At 58.1% G+C, this 15,631-nt stretch overlaps 1 protein-coding gene across 2 annotated transcripts; it reads right to left on the reverse strand.

Moving 5' to 3' along the window:
* Positions 1 to 4: 4 nt before the first annotated feature.
* Positions 5 to 14,798, reverse strand: Plcd1 (phospholipase C delta 1). 2 transcript variants are annotated; one of them, XM_042667314.1, is made up of 15 exons: positions 14,719 to 14,798; positions 9,261 to 9,425; positions 7,445 to 7,673; positions 5,614 to 5,743; positions 5,283 to 5,514; positions 4,357 to 4,558; positions 4,091 to 4,235; positions 3,791 to 3,940; positions 3,503 to 3,661; positions 2,742 to 2,901; positions 2,547 to 2,663; positions 1,250 to 1,428; positions 543 to 675; positions 273 to 422; positions 5 to 145 (listed from the first exon to the last, which is right to left on the reverse strand). In XM_042667314.1, the coding sequence occupies exons 1-15, from the start codon at positions 14,750 to 14,752 to the stop codon at positions 60 to 62; spliced, it is 2,271 nt and encodes a 756-aa protein (XP_042523248.1). In that variant the 5' UTR covers positions 14,753 to 14,798; the 3' UTR covers positions 5 to 59. The 2 variants fall into 2 exon arrangements, with proteins under 2 accessions (XP_042523248.1, XP_042523247.1); XM_042667313.1 differs by lacking the exon at positions 14,719 to 14,798 and adding an exon at positions 11,452 to 11,560.
* Positions 14,799 to 15,631: the final 833 nt, after the last annotated feature.

Raw genomic sequence — 15,631 nt, forward strand, 5'->3', positions numbered from 1 at the left:
TTGCCCTAACTACAGATACAAGGCCTGGTCCAATCAGGGCAAACCCCAAGTCCCCAACTCTAGTCCTGGATGCAGATCTTCACAAAGAGCGTGGCTGATGGATACTGATCCCCATTTTTAGACAAGAGATGGACATGACGGTAGCCTGGCAGAAAGAACCAAAAAAAAAAAAAGCAGTCTGGTCACTCCGAGCAACTCCAATAGAGGCCCCGCCCTTCCTCTCTCCCTCCTCCCCCTGCTCCTCCTCTTCCTGTCTCTGGGCAGATGCTCACCCTGCTTGAGGCTGCCCCAGGGGATGGTGCTCTGGCCAATGAAGTCGTTCTTCGAGGAGGCATCGTAATCCTCAACAACAAACCGCACCAGGGCGAGCTCTGGCACTGCCACTTCAAACTCGAACTCCGTGTCCCACCAGGGGTTGAAGCCTGGGAATAGGCCTCGTCATAGTCAGGGCACGGACAGACAGCGGCTCCGGGAGCCAGGCCCGCCCACTCGCCCACCTGCCCACTGGCCAGCTGGCCCACCCACCGGCTGGCCCCATTTACCATTGTTGGTGACCACAGCCGTGTGGCGACTGCTCATGTCCCGGCCCACGCCGTGTATCTCCACCGTCACCTTGGGGTCCACGATGGAATTCTTGTTCTTATTGACTTTTGGTAGCTGTTGTCCAGAAATAACCTAAGGTAGGAGAAATGGGAGATAACAAAAAGCGTTGACAAAAAATAGTAATAATAGGCCAAGTGCCATCAGCTCATGACTGTCATCCCAGCTCCTCAGGGAGGTTGAGATCTGGAGGATCTCAGTTCAAAGCCAGCCTGGGTGGGAAAATCCATGAGACTTTTTTTGGGGGGGGCTCTGGTCGTGGGGCCTGAACTCTGGGCTTGGGCGCTGTCCCTCAGCTCTTCAGCTCAAGGCTAGCGCTCTACCACTTGAGCCATAGCGCCGCTTCCAGCTTTTTTCTTTTTGCTTATGTGGTGCTGAGGAGTTGAACCCAGGGCCTCAGGCATGCAAGGCAAGCGCTCTACCACTGAGCCACCTTCCCAGCCCATCCATGAGACTCTTATGTCCAATAAACTACTAGAAAACCAGAGGTGGTGCTGTGGCTCAAGTGGTAGAGCGCTCGTCTTGAGCTGAAGAGCTGAGGGACAGCACCCAGGCCCTGAGTTCAAGTCCCATGACCAACAGAAAATAATAATAATAAAGTAGGAAGGAAAGATCCAGGGGGTGCCTGTCTCTCGGAATCTAGCCATACCCTGATGTTCAGCCGCTTCGGGGCCCACCAAGGCCCCTGAGTCAGGGCGCGGGAGTTGAAGGTGGTGCTGGGGTCCCGCAGGAAAGCAGGCTTCAGCACATACCCGCAGGCCCCGTTGTCCTGGAAACGGCCCTGGTAGACATCCATCTCTGGCCCAGGCGTCTGGAAGTTCAGGGCCACTGGAAGCAAGACAGGAGAGTCACAGGCTGAGGGTGGGCTGGGCTGGGCCTCTGGGCCCTGGGTCTCAGGGTATACTGAGGCAGGATTCTGTGTGATTGCATCTGCCACCCTCCCGACCCACCACGCTAACCATGCACTCCATTTCTTTCTGCTGATAACCTAGGGCTTCAGACTCAGGGCCTGGGTGCTATCCTGGAATTTGTTTCATTTTGCTTCATTTTACTCGAGGCTGGCCCTCAACTATTTGAGCCACACCTCCACTTCCAGCTTTTGGCTGGTTTGCCGGAGATAAGAAATGTCACAGAAGCCGGGTGCCAGTGGTGGCTCACGCCTGTCATCCCAGCTCCTCAGGAGGCTGAGAGCTGAGGATCGCCGTTTGAAGCCAGCCCCAGGCAGGAACGTCCGTGAGACTCTCCTCTCCAATGAACCACTCAGAAAAAAGCCAGAAGTGGCACTGTGGCTCAAATGGTAGAGCACCAGCCTTGAGTTTGCAAAATAATAATAGGGCTGGGAAGGTGGCTCAGTGGTAGAGCGCTTGCCTTGCATGCTCAAGGCCCTGGGTTCGATTCCTCAGCACCACATAAGCAAAAAGAAAAAAGCCGGAAGTGGCGCTGTGGCTCAAGTAGTAGAGCACTAGCCTTGAGCTGAAGAGCTGAGGGACAGCGCCCAAGCCTGGAGTTCAGGCCCCACGACCGGACCCCAAAAAATAATAATAATAATAAAGCTCAGGAACAGTGTCCAGGCCCTAAGTCCAACCCCCAGTGTCCAGGCCCTAAGTCCAACCCCCAGGACCAGCAAAGAAAAAAAAAAACACAAAACATGGATTCGTCTGCCTGGGCTGGCTTCGAACCACCAACTCCTCCTGAGCAGCTGAGACGATGGGTATTTGCTACAGCACCTGACCTACCCCTGAACTACATACTCCATCTCCAAGACCAGGCGGGTCGGGAAATAAAAATTCTGTAGCTCAAGGCAGCCCCCCACTGCCCTTCCAGACCCCTTGCCCTCCCCCCCACCCCTGGGCCCCACCCCACCCACACACCCCTCCTCCCCTCCCCCCATCCACACCCCACATCTATCCAGCACCCCCCTCCTCCCCTCCACCCACACTCCATACCTATCTGGCACCCCCCGTTCCACATCTCCACCGGGCTGTAGTTGGAGGAATCCGTCCTCCAGCCGGCAGGGTAGATTCTGCTCAGGTGGTCCACATTGTGGCGGACGAAGCCATTGCCTAGAGAGAGGGGGTGAGGGCAGGATCAGCACGCAGGCCCAGATGGACGGACAGACAGCAGATGGAGAGGAGACTCACCCGACTCCTGGAGCAAGCGCAGGGCGCGGTTCTCCGAGAATGAGGCCATCTCATAAAACGCCTGCCCATTGGTCCCGGGGTTGGCAAAGCCCGAAAAATGGACACTCTTGCAGTAGATGACCATGTCAGAAAGTTCTGGAGCCAGCCTGACCTTATCTTCCTGGAGACCATGGGGAAGCCAGGTGAGAGCGAGCAGGGGAGGGTATGGTGGGCAGAGGGGTGGGGGGAGGGAGGGGAAATGTAGACACCAAGGAGACGAGGGCTGGGCGTGTGGCTCCAGCCTGCCTACCCGGAGGCTGAGGTGTGGAGGATCACTGTTCAAAGCCAGCCCCCAAGGAAAGAAAGTGTGAGTCTTATCTCCAACAAACCAGCAGAAAGCTGGTGGTGAGGGGTGGCTCATTGGCAGAACGCCAACCTTAAGCCAAAGAGCTTTTAAGGAGAGTACAGCTGGACGTGGGTAGCTTGCCTGCCATCCCAGCCCTTTGGGAGGCTGAGGCCTAGAGGACTGTGGTTTGAGGCCAGCCCAGGCAGGAAAGTGAGACTCTCATCTCCAAGGAACCACCAGAAAGCCAGAAGTGGTGCTGTGGCTCAAGTGGCAGAGCACCAGCTTTAAGCTGATGAAGAGGCTCAGGGACAGCGCACAGGCCCTGAGTTCGAGCCCCAGTATTCACACATGCACACGCACACACAGAGTCACAGAAATCTGAGGAGAGCTCAGGGCCGTCAGAGCAAGGGGTGACCGCCCTTGCTTGCCCTCACACCTTGGGCTTACGTTGTACGCGGCTCCTCACGGCCTCGTCGTCCATCTCCGCGGCCTCATCTTCGTCCGATACATCTGCCACCTCCGAGCCACTCGTCCCTCCTGGGGCCAGCAGCCCCCCGACCTTCTTCCCCTTCAGCAGGATCTTCCCCTTCAATTGCTGGGGGGGGGGGCAGGGGTCAGAGGGCAGCGGGTCACCATCCTCCATCTGGCCTCGCCCTGAGCCAGGCCCAGTACACCCCCACCTTGGGATGCACCCTGACCGGTGCCCCACACCCCGCATCCGCACCTCGGGCGAGGGCAGGCTGGTGGTCACCCCATCCAGTGGCTTGTCCAGCAGCATGGGCCCCAGGATGGCCCGCAGGTGCCGGGCCATCACACGCTGCTGCTCCAGGCTGCAGTGGTTCTCCAGGGACAGGATGACGGGGTACGGGGACACCTGGTACCCCAAGACACGCGGGAGTGGGAGGAGTCAGCATACCGCACGCCACCCCTCCTGGCCAGCTCCCTCTCAGCCTCTGCCCCTCCCCCACCCAGCCAGCCCTCCCCAGTCCCTCCCCCTCCCCTTCCCCCTGCCACCAGCCCCCACCTTGAAGGCGTAGTCCCGGATGGCCCGCAGCGCATCGCTCAGGAGGATCTTGGAGGTGAAGGTGTAGCCATGGTAGATGACCGGCTCCTGGCCTGGCCCATCCCAACAATCCAGCTCCAGACACCGGCAGCCCTTGCACAGAGCCCTGGGGCACAGACGGGTCGGTCCTGCCCATCCTGCTCCCACGCAGCCCCCCGGGCCCCCCAGGACCACCCCACAGCCCCCCAGGATCCCCCGCAGCCGCCAGGACCACCCCCAGCCCGCACCGGATGTAGGCCTCGGTGCTGCTGGGCCCAGTCAGCTGGTCCTCCAGCAGGTAGGTGTTGTGCGAGGATGACACGAGGTAGTGGCTGAGTGGCTGCCCCATGTCCTGGTAGACGCGCCGGTGTGCCAGGCTGAAGGCGCTGCCATCCGCAGACAGCAGGTACATGAGGAAGCCGTCCTTGGTCATCTGCCGGCGGGCTTTGGCTGGGGAGGGAGGAGGGAATGCCCCACAGGGGCTCTCAGAGCCAGGCGTGATGTCCCACCACCCCGTGAGGGGCCCCCAGAGCCGGGTGCAATGCCCCACCACCCCGCAGGAGCCCCCAAAGAAAACCAGAAGTGGCCCTATGGCTCAAGTGGTAGAGACCTTGCCTTGAACAAAAAGCAGCTCAGGGACAGCACCCAGTCCCTGAGATTAAGCTTCATTATCAGTGCACACACGCGCACACACACATACACACACACACACAAAAGTATTGAAGAGATGAAAAGGAAACTGAGGCCCAGAGAAAGGACAGTATGCTAGAGTCCTGAATTTTTTTTTTCTTTTTTCAATCATGGGGGCTTGAACTCTAGGCCTGGGCACTGTGCCTCAGCTCTTCAGCTCAAAGCAAGTGCTCTACCACTTTGCACCACTTCCGGTGTTCTGGTGGTTTATTGGAGATCAGAGTCTCACAGACTTTCCTGCCCTGACTGGCTTTGAACTGCGCGATCTTCAGATCTCAGCCTCCTGAGTAGCTAGGATTATAGGCATGAGCCACCCGCACCCAGTGAGTCCTGACCGCCTGTCCCCTTCATGTGACAAGCGTGCATTTCACTCCAGGGACTCTGACCTGCCTCCCTCCAGCCTCTCTCTCTCTTTCTCTCTCACCCTTCCCTTTTTGGGGGGAGTTGGGGAGATCCTTCAATTTCCATAGCCCCGAGACCTTACCTGTCTCACTGGGCTCGTAACGCTCGATGAGAGACAGAGCCAGTGCTGGGCCCGCTGCCTCTTCCCGCTGCTGGTGTCTTAGGAAGGCCACCAGCTGGTCCACAGACAGCGTGTCTCCGGACCCGGCAGCCAGGGCAAAGGTGCAGTCGATCTCCTCCCTCTGGGTGAGCATCCTGTAGAAGGCCTCGATCTCCTCATCCTCCAGGGAGTCGGTCTGAGAGTGGTCACATTCCTGCCAAATCAAGAAGCAAGCAGCAGGCGGCTGGAGTTGGGACTTCCCCACATCCTCCCCCACCACGCCCTGGCCCCAGCAAGCCGTGACTCGGTTTACCCTGAAGATTTTGCGGGCGTAGTTGTCGTCCACTTGAATGTTCAGTTCCTTCAGAAAGTTCTGCAGCTCCTTGAAGCTCATCTTGTTGTCCTTGTTCTTGTCCGCTTTCCGCAAGCAGGAATGGATCCAGCTGGGCCAGGGTGAAGGAAAGAACTAGAAAATTCCTGTCCTTTGCCCCCAAGAACCCAGTCACAGGTGGCTGTGACACTGCCTCCTGCTGGCCTGGCATGGTAATGCACCTGCAATGACCAAAAAACCTCCCACTCAGCCAGGACCTTCGAGGGTTTTCCCCATTTGCCGGTTTTCAAAATCCTTTTCCTTTCTTTCTCTTTTCTCTTCTTTTCTGTTTCTGGTGCTGGTGTGGAGCTTAAAGTCAAGATTCTGGGTGCTGACCTTGAGCTTCTTTTTTGTGTGCTCAAGGCTGGTGCTCTACCACTTGAGCCACACCTCCATGTCTGTTTTGTTTTGGCAGTTCACTGGAATTACAAGTCTCATGGATTTTCCTCCCCTGGGCTGGCTTCAAACTGGAATCCTCAGATCCCAAGGAGCTGGGATGACAGGTATGAGCCACCAGTGCACGGCTGGGAAATAGTATTTCTTACTGTGAGAGTGTGGTTCATAGGTACAGGTACAGAAGCTACCTGGAAGGCTGAGATTCAGACGATCGTGTTTTGAAGAGGACATCTCTAACTAAATAGAAAAAAATAGCTGGAGGTGGAACTGTGACTCAAGTGGTAAGAGTAGCAGCCTTGAGCAAATATGCTACGGGACAGTACCCAGGCCCTGAGTTCAAACCCTGGTACTGGCAAAGAAGGAAAAGGAGGAAGGAAGGAAGGAGGGAAGGAAGGCAGGCAGGCAGAAGAAAATGAAAAGGAAAGGAAAGATCCTGGCAAGTGCAGAACAGGCAGGGGTAGAAACACAGGCAGTGGATGTATGTGCACAGGTGCAGGGCAGGTGCAGGTGCAGGTGCAGGGCAGGTGCAGGTGCAGGTGCAGGGCTGTCGGGAACGCAGGCCAGGCTGCTGCAGGGCAGGGAGCTCAAGTGGATGACATGGTCTGATGTGGATTGTGCGGATGGTTGTGCAACTCTGAATGTGGATTTAAAAAAAATCCTTGGATCAGATCCCAGGCTTGAGTTGGTTTTATGGTTGTGTGAATTACAGGTCCATAAACTAGTCACTAAAGAAAGGGACTCCTGGGTGTGGAGCACACACCTGCAATTCCATCTTTTAAGAGACTGAGGCTGAAGGACTGGACGGTTGAGGCCAGCCTGGGTTCCCAGTGTGGAGGGTGGGGGTGGGGGGGAGGGCAAGGCAGGGGAGGGGAGCGTAGGGTAACGGAGGGGACAAAGCTGGGAGCTGGTGGTTCACACCCGTCATCTCAGGAGGCTGAGATCTGAGATCTGAGGATCGTGGTTCAAAGCCAGCCCGGGCAGGAACATCCAGAAATCTTGAAATGCAGCTGGGACTCAAGGAGTGGAGCTCCATCCTTGAGCAGAAGCAGCGCCCAGGCCCTGAGTTCAAATCTCATGACTGGCACACACACATACAAAGCCAGAAGCAGAACTGTGGCTCAAATGGTAGAGCACCAGCCTTGAGTTACTGAGCTAAGGGACAGCATCCAGGCCCTGAGTTCAAGCCCCATGCCAGACTTCCCCCAAAATATGTGTCCAACTGTCATTGCAGACATCTGGGGTGCACTGCTTGTAGTCTATCTACCCCCCCCACGCTGAGCTTCTTCTCCTCCGGCTCACATCCCCTCTCTCATCCACCAACCCCCACCCTGGGGAGAGCCCAGCTCCCCCGTGGGTCAAGCCAGTGCTTCCAGGATACTGCTGTAGCTTCTGCCTCTGGTCCATGGCGCCCGAGTGGTGAATGACCTTCCGTAACCCCTGTACCCAGTGCTGGGCATCGGCCGGGGAGGGGGCGATGAGGTCCAGCGTGCTGCGCTGGTCCTTGAAGACGATGGAGAAGCAGCGATCATCTGGGATGTCGCGGGCGAACTTCTCCAGGCCCTCGGTGCGGTGTCCCATGCGCACCTCCTGGATGTCCTCAATGGAGACTGCGCAGAAGGGAGGTGGTCACGCCTAGGACCCAGCTGGCCCCTCAGGAGGCTGAGATCTGGGGGACCGCAATGCGAGGCAGCCCGGGCAGGAAGGTGTGTGGGACTCCTGTCCCCAGTGAACCACCAGCAAACTGGAAGTGGCGCTGTGGCTCAAGCAGTAGAGCGCCTGCCTGGAGCTTAGGAGCTGAGGGACAGTGCTCAGGCCCTGAGTTCAAGCCCCCGGGACACACTAAATACATAAACAAAACTAAAATGTAAAAGTAAGTGCCCTGGTCCTGCGTCTAACCCATCCCGATGGCCGGGACGGGCTGGGGGTGCAGGGGTCCCAGCCACCTTCAAGCCCGTGTGCGTGGTGTGTGCCCCTGCGCTGCAGACTCTGATGGCTGGCAGGGTGCAGGCCCCCCCACACACACACCATCTGGGGTCCGGTGCAAATCTCCCCTAATCTCTCCTGCGTCCCGCAGGGCTTTTAACCCCGTGCAGCTAAAGCTGTCCTAAAAAAATTAATCAGACAATAAATAAATACAGCAGGAAGTCAGGGCCCTGGAGCCCCCTCCCCTACCTCCCAAAGGCCCCCCAAAAACCTGCAGCCCTGATTCACCCCAGAGAGAAAACAGCAGACACCTGGGCAGCGGCTTGACAGGTGGCTGGGCAGAGGCCTGTGTTCGAGCCCCAGCACCGACACAAAAGAGAAAAAAGATACACATCAGCCTTGCTTTCTCTAGATTTCACTCTCCATATGCTCACCTAGCCTTGGGTTCTTGGATCTTCTGGAAGCTTCCAGAAACTTCCAGAAGGCCCTCAGACCCACATCCCCAAGCAAGCAAATCCCCCCCACACCCCAGCAGTGGCGTGTGTGTGTGTGTGTGTGTGTGTGTGTGTGTGTGTGTGTGTCCCAGCCCTGCTCTACCCGATGTCCTGAGCTTGAAGCCCAGACAGCTCTGCCCATGGGGAGACACCCCACAACCCTGCCCCGGGACACCCCGGAAGTGCCCTCTCTGTCCCCGGACTTTGGGCCCGGCTGTCCGCCCAGACCACACCCAGACACCCGGACACATGGGGAGCTGGTCCAGCCATGCACCTCCCCAACACACCCGGACCTGAGCAACCAACTCCGCCCAGTGCTGTCTCCCTCCATCTCTTCTCTCTCGCTCTATCTCCTCTCTTTCTCTCTCCTCTATCTCATATCTTTCTCCTCTATCCCCCCTTCTCTCCTCCTCCTCCTCTGTCATTTTGGCACCAACACTAGAACTTGAACTCTGGGCCTGGGTACTATCCCTCAGCTCTTCAGCTCAAGGCTGGCGCTCTACCACTTGAGCCACAGCTCCATGTCCGGTTTTCTGGTGGTTCATTGGAGATCAGTCTCATGGCCTTTCCTGCCCGAGACTGGCCTCGAAGCGTGATCCTCAGATCTCAGCCTCCTGAGGAGTTGGGGTGACGGGCATGAGCCAGCTCCTCATTTCTCGAGCATGGCGGGGAAGATCCCACCAGTCTGGGCCTCAGTTTCCCCATCTGTAGTCACAGCCCATGGATAGCTTCCACCCCAGCGACCCGGCGTGCCCCAACCCCAGGCCAGCCACTCACAGAGCTGGGACTCAGGCGTCCGCATGACCTTCCTCGACTCCTGCCAGATGGTCTTGCAGTCCTCTTGCAGCTTGTAGAAGCGCTCTCGCCGCCAGGAGCCCGATTTGACCTTCAGCAGCTGCCCACCCTTGAGCAGCGCCTGTAGGTCACGGTCATCCTGCAGGCCTGGGGAGGGGAAGGCATGATCAGAAGTCATGGTGACAAGAGAAGAAGAGAGGAAAAAATGGAGGACGGTGCCTGGCAGAGATCGGACATGTGTGTGTGTGTGTGTGCGCACACATATGCAGTGAGGATTGAACCTACAGCCTTGTGTACGCTAGGCAAACACTCCTCCAGTGAGCTGAGACCTTCTCATTCCACCCAGGAGCTGACTAGGCGGCTGGCAGGAGGCTAATTCAAGAAGATCCCCTGTCCAGAGGAGCGGAGTCTCAAGTAATGGCTCAGGCCTAAGCACCGGTGGTTCATGCCTGTCAGCCCAGATACTCCAGGGGCTGAGATCTGAGGATTGTGGTTCAAAGCCAGCCCAGGCAGGAAAGTCTGTGAGACTCTGATCTCCAAGGAACCACCAGGAAACCGGAAGTGGAGCTGTGGCTCAAGTGGTAGAGCACCAACCTTGAGCTGAAGAGCTGAGGGACAGCGTCCAGGCCCAGAGTTCAAGTCCCATGATCAGCAAAACAAAATGGTACCAGGGGAGAGCTAAGACACCAGGATCCCGCTCGTGTCCTTAAATAGCAAATGCACAACGGACCCAAGGAAGAGGTGCAAAGACACCAGGCCTCTGAGCCTCTGATCTTACACCTATCTATGCACATGAACTCCAGGACCTGGAAGCAAGAGGTTGTCTCCTTCGTGGCTGTTTTTTCTTTTCCTTTCTTTTTGTCCTGTTTAATCTCTTTTGTGGGGGCACAGAAATTTGGGGGATGGAGGGTGAACCGTGGTCCTCACTGGACGTGATGTGGAGAATGATCTCTACACTTTGTGGGTGGGGACGGGAGGGAAAAAATAAGAGCTACTGAGGGAAGAGGGACATGGTCCAAAAGGAAATGTGCTCGTGACCTGACTTACAGAACTGCCACACACACACACACACCCCATCATCTCTATAGTAATAAAACATTAAATACAATGAATGAACACCATCACCCCAAATACAACCACACAGCTCCAGGGACAACCTGGGAGCCATAGACAGACTATTCCTCCCCCCCCCAAGCTACCCACAGTCACCCCAAGTTTGCACAATGTCACCTACAGACACACAGACATGCACGCGTGTGCACACAGCCACACAGCATTTACAGTGCTTGAACACTGTGATCAAGCTGGTAACAACAGCCTCCATTATAATAACTACTATTCGAGAATCAGATACCATCCCCTCTAGCACCAGGGCTTAATTCCTCCCCTCCCTTTCCCAGCCAGCCCAGGTCAATTCCCAGTTTACAGATAAGGAAACTGAGGCGGAAGGAGGTCGTTGGCCAGACGGAGTGGGGACGCAGAAGCAGGCAGCCCGCATTCACCAGGGCCGAGGGGGCAGCAGAACAAATACTGATTTGTGCCCAGTGGCCGGTGGCTCCGCTTACCCTGTGGGCTGCAGATCTGAGGATGGGCGGAGGTTCAAAGCCAGCCAGGGGAAGGAAAGTCTCCAAGAATCTTATCTCTAAGTAAGCAGCAAAAAGCCTCCTCTCGAGGTGTGGTTCAAGAGATAAAGTGCCAGCCCGGAGCAAAAGCTGAAGCCAAGAGAGAGATCCCGGGGCCCTGATTTCCAGCCTCACTACTGCCCCAAAACAAGACCAAACACAGAAACTTCCAGCACCGGGAGTTCCCGCCTGGCCTCCCAGCTACTCAGGAGATCTGAGGACCACGGTTCAAAGCCAGCCCAGGCAGGAAAGTCCCTGAGACTCTCATCTCCAGTGAGCCAGGATGTGCAAAACTGGATGTGGAGCTGTGGCTCAAGTCGCAGGGAGGACTGGCATACATGCACACAGACAGACACGTGTACACACACGCACACACACTCACCTTCAGAGCACTGGGCCGCACACGAGTGTAGCCAGCGGCAACGCGGCGGCCCCCCCCCCCCCCCGTGAGTGACAAAGCCACGGTCACCGCGGGGCTGCCCCATCCCCTCCCCCCCGCCCTCCCCCTGCCCTTCCCTTCCTCCCCCCCTCCCCCGCCCCGCGCCCCTTACCCAGCCTCTGCCCGTTCAGCGCCGCCACCCGGCGGCTCTGCTCCTGCAGGAAGAGCTCCCGGGAGCGGCTGCGGCTGCGGCGCCGGCCCTGGAGCCCCAGGCACTGCATGGCGAGCGCGCCCGTCCGGTCCCGTCCCGTCCCCCTCCTGTCCCTGTCTCAGCCGAGCCCGCAATCCCGGGCAGCGGGGGCGGGGCCGGGGGCGGGGCCGGGCCCGGAGAGACAGCACTGCGGCCCTGTGGGCGGGGCGCGGGAAGAAATCTGAGCCGAGGGGGCGGGGCCCGGCCTAGAAGGCGGGGCCACACCGAGGAGGCGGGGCCAGACTGAGGACGTGGAGTGATCTCGGGAAGGGCGGGGCCAGCTGGGGAGTGACGGCCATTGGGGAGGGGCGGAACCCGTTTTCCCCAGGGGGCCGGAGCCAGTCAGTCATCCGGGAGGAGCGGAGTCAGACAGGGAGGGGGGAACCAGGCCGGAGACAGAGCCAGCCCGAGGAGGCGGAGTCATCTGGGGAGAGGCGGAGCCAACTCTGGAGGGGGCGGAACGCAGGAGATGCGGAGCCAGTTCAGGGGGAAACTGCCCAGTTCGGGGAGGGCGGCGCCAAGTATGGATGGGCGGGGGACTGTTCTGGGGAGCAGCCAATCACGGAGGACGGGGGGGGGGGGCCCGATCGCGGTGGGCGGGGCCTGTTGAGGGGCGGGGCCTGTTGAGGGGCGGGGCGGGCACAGAGCGGCTCTCCACAAGCCCAGCCGTGTTTGCAGGGGGAGGAGGAGAAGGAAGGAGAGCCTGGGACCCCCGAGGCATTGCGGGGACCGACCGCCCTCCCCACCGCACTGGAAAGGGGTGCAGACGGGCGGGGTGCAGGCAGGGACGGGTGCAGGCAGGAGCCGGATGCAGGCAGGAGAGGGGTGCAGGCCGGATGGGGGTGCAGGCTTGGGAGGGGTGCAGGCAGGATGGGGGTGCAGACGGAGGGGGTGCAGGCAGGGGAGGGGTGCAGGCAGGATGGGGGTGCAGGCTTGGGAGGGGTGCAGGCAGGATGGGGGTGCAGACGGGGGGGGTGCAGGCAGGGGAGAGGTGCAGGCCGGATGGGGGTGCAGACGGAGGGGGTGCAGGCAAGGGAGGGGTGCAGGCCGGATGGGGGTGCAGACGGAGGGGGTGCAGGCAGGGGAGGGGTGCAGGCAGGATGGGGGTGCAGGCAAGGGAGAGTTGCAGGCAGGGCCGGGGCTGGAGTGGCGTCACCCCGGGATCCGGGCCAGGCTGCAAAACTTGGGGAAACTTCAGTAAGGTCCGGGCACTGAGGCCCCCCCAAATCCCCGAATTATTCCACTAAATAAACGAACCCGGGAGATGTGTCTTTCCCTCAGTTTCCCCACCGGAGCAGGGTAATAATGCCCAGGTAAGCAAAGCCAAGGAAAGTCTTACAATAATAACACTATCATAATAATAACAACAGGCAGGCCCTGTGGCTCATGCCTGTCACCCTAACCACAGGAGACTGAGAGGATCGTGGTTCGAAGCCATCAGAGGACACAGATCCCAGCCCAAAAGCCCAGAGGTTGGATGCGTCACTGCTCAAGTGGTAGAGCACCAGCTGGACAAGGACCCATTGAGCGCCATGAATTAAAAACTAATACTGTAAATGAAGTTCAAATGAAGCGTTTGAAAGGCAAAGGCTGATCTTCAAAAGGAGCTGCTGCATTCAGGGCGGCCGAGGGCCTGGGCTGGACACAGCCAGGCCTTTCATGCAGGCTGGCCCTCGTGAGTCAGAGTCCCGGGGCTCACCCAGCCAGGACGCCACCCAGGAGGCCTGACCCATGCCCCCAAAAGAAAAAACAACAAAATAAAAATTCCCTGTGTGCCGTGGCTGTGAGTCACCTGCAGAGCTAGTTTTCCATGCAGACCAGCACAGCAGGAATAACCAAACTACAGCGCTCTGGCCCCAAGCCCCAAGAGCTCCCAAAGCAGGCAAAGAGCAAGCAAGCGCCTGGAAGAGATGAAACAGAGACTGCACACAAAAGCTCTTCCCAGCCCAGCCTTCAGTGGCTCAGCGCTGCCATCCTGGCTAGTCAGGAGTCTGAGATCTGGAGGATCGTGGTTCAAAGCCAACCCCCAGCAGGAAAAAGTTCTGGGAGATTATCTCCAAGGAACCAGCAAAGAGCCTGAAAGGGACACTGTGGCTCAAGTGGTAGCGCACCAGCCTTGAGTGGAAAAAGATCAGAGACAGTGCCCAGGCCTGAGTTCAAGCCCCATGACTGACCGACAGTCAGACAGACAAACAGACACACACACACACACACACACACACACATCACACAGATCACACACATCACAAACGGCATTCTGAGCATCTCCCAGATTTGTTTGCCCAAGCTGATTGCAAATCTGGACCTCAGGGAACCGCTGGGATTACAGGCGTGAGCTACCCAACACGCCTGGCTGGAGGAGGAGAGCGTGCTACATGGGTGGACAATTGATCACAAGAAAGAGCCTTAACAATAACCCCCCAGACTTGAGTGTGCCAGGGTAAAGATGCCAACCTGCGCCAGCTGGAGTCATTTTTTCCACTGCTCAGATGGGGAGACGCGAAGCTAGGGGCTGGGACACAAGACAGAGATACAAGATGCACGGGGAACCTCAACTCTGTCCCAGCCTGAGTGTCCCCAAAGTGCAGAGAGGCTACTCTTACTTTTGTTTTGTCTTGTAACTCTTCCAGCCCTGCTTCGTGGTGTGTGTGTGTGGGGGGGGGGGGGTAATAAGCCCAGAGACAAACTCAGGCCGGATTTCCCCCCCTCCATAGCCCTGCCAGTGACCCCAGCCACACCCCAGCGTCCTGACACCCCCCTGCCCCCTGCCCGTGTCTTCATAAAACCACTCCGGGTCCATCAGGCCAAACCTGGACCCTGATTAGGGGGAGCCCACCAGAAGAAAGACACAAAGAAAGAAAAGAACCCTTCAGATCCGCAGCACCCGCTCACCTAGCTGCCTCTTTTTGCCCAGGCTAGATCTTAGGGATACAGAGCCTAGAAAAAGAACCCCCCTCCTCCACACACACACACACACACACACACACACACACACACACACACACACACACACACACACACGCATGCATGCACGCATGCAGGCACCACGATTTTTCAACTAGAAAGTCCCACCACCAGAGTGGCGAGCTGAGATTTCTTCTTCTTTCTTCCTCCCAACCAGGCAACAGAAAAGGGAAGGAATCAATGCTGCCTGGGAGTCGGTGGCTGGCTGCAGGGGCAGACACTCACCGTGCAGGGTCAGGAAGTCCCGGCCAGCGTCCATACCGAGGGGGGAGACGTGGCTGCAGGAGGGCGCGACCGGACAGGCCCGAGTGAAGGGGGGGGGGCGCTCCGAGCTCGGAGGAGGCCCGGAGCTCTGGGAATGGGCCGTGCGGGGGGGAAAGGGGAAGGAGGTGGGAGGAGGCCGGAGGTGGGCTGAGACGCTGCCCCGCCCTGCCGGCCCTGGGGCCTCTCCCCTCCCACTGCTGGTGGTTGTGGCTTGAAAAAAATCTGGAAGATTTGCCAACTTTGGGGCCTGGGCCACACCCACTCCAACCAGAAATAACCTCGGAGGCTTGTTGGCCATCCACTGGCCCTGTCATTACCGCAGCCTGCCTTCACCCCACCCTGAGCACCGCACCCTGGAGCAGCTAAGGCTGGGGCTGGCGCTGGAGGGGGCAGCAGCAAGGATGCCGGCTTCATTGCTGGAGAAGGGGAGTGGGAGAGGGGTGGTGTCAAGTCTGATGTCCAGCTAGGTTGCGGCATCCTGTAGTCCCGGCTTCCCCATGCCTAGAGCTAACTGGAGGCCTGGGGGTGGGGAAGGAGGGAGATATAGAGGAGCTGGCAGACCTTTTTCTTTCTGTTAAAAAAAAAGGGGGGGGGGTGGACTGGGAAGATAGCTTAGTGGTGGAATGCTTACCTAGCATGCATCAACTAGGTTCAGTTCCTCAGTACCACATACACAGAAAAAGCCAGAAGTGATAGCCTTGAACAAAAGATGCTTAGGGACAGTATCCAGGCCCTAAGTTCAAGCCCAGGACTGACAAAGAAATGGGGGTAGCACAGGCCACAAGGAGAGGGGAGAGGGGTGTGCTGGGGTCCTAGGCATTTGAACTCAGGTCTGGGGTGCTCTCCTTTATTTCCACTCCTGACTTTTTGCTGG

This window comes from Dipodomys spectabilis, unplaced genomic scaffold (assembly GCF_019054845.1).
Source record: "Dipodomys spectabilis isolate Male_0828 unplaced genomic scaffold, ASM1905484v1 ptg000388l, whole genome shotgun sequence".
Classification (NCBI taxonomy): Eukaryota; Metazoa; Chordata; class Mammalia; order Rodentia; family Heteromyidae; genus Dipodomys; species Dipodomys spectabilis.

Excerpts from the sequence above, each read along its gene's own strand:
- Plcd1 (XM_042667313.1), bottom strand. The coding sequence starts at position 11,560 with ATGCAGTGCCTGGGGCTCCAGGGCCGGCGCCGCAGCCGCAGCCGCTCC. Across the intron at positions 7,674-9,260 it reads GACGCCTGAGTCCCAGCTCT|TCTCCATTGAGGACATCCAG; the intron begins GTGAGTGGCTGG and ends CCTTCTGCGCAG. Across the intron at positions 676-1,249 it reads CGAAGCGGCTGAACATCAGG|GTTATTTCTGGACAACAGCT; the intron begins GTATGGCTAGAT and ends CTCCTACCTTAG.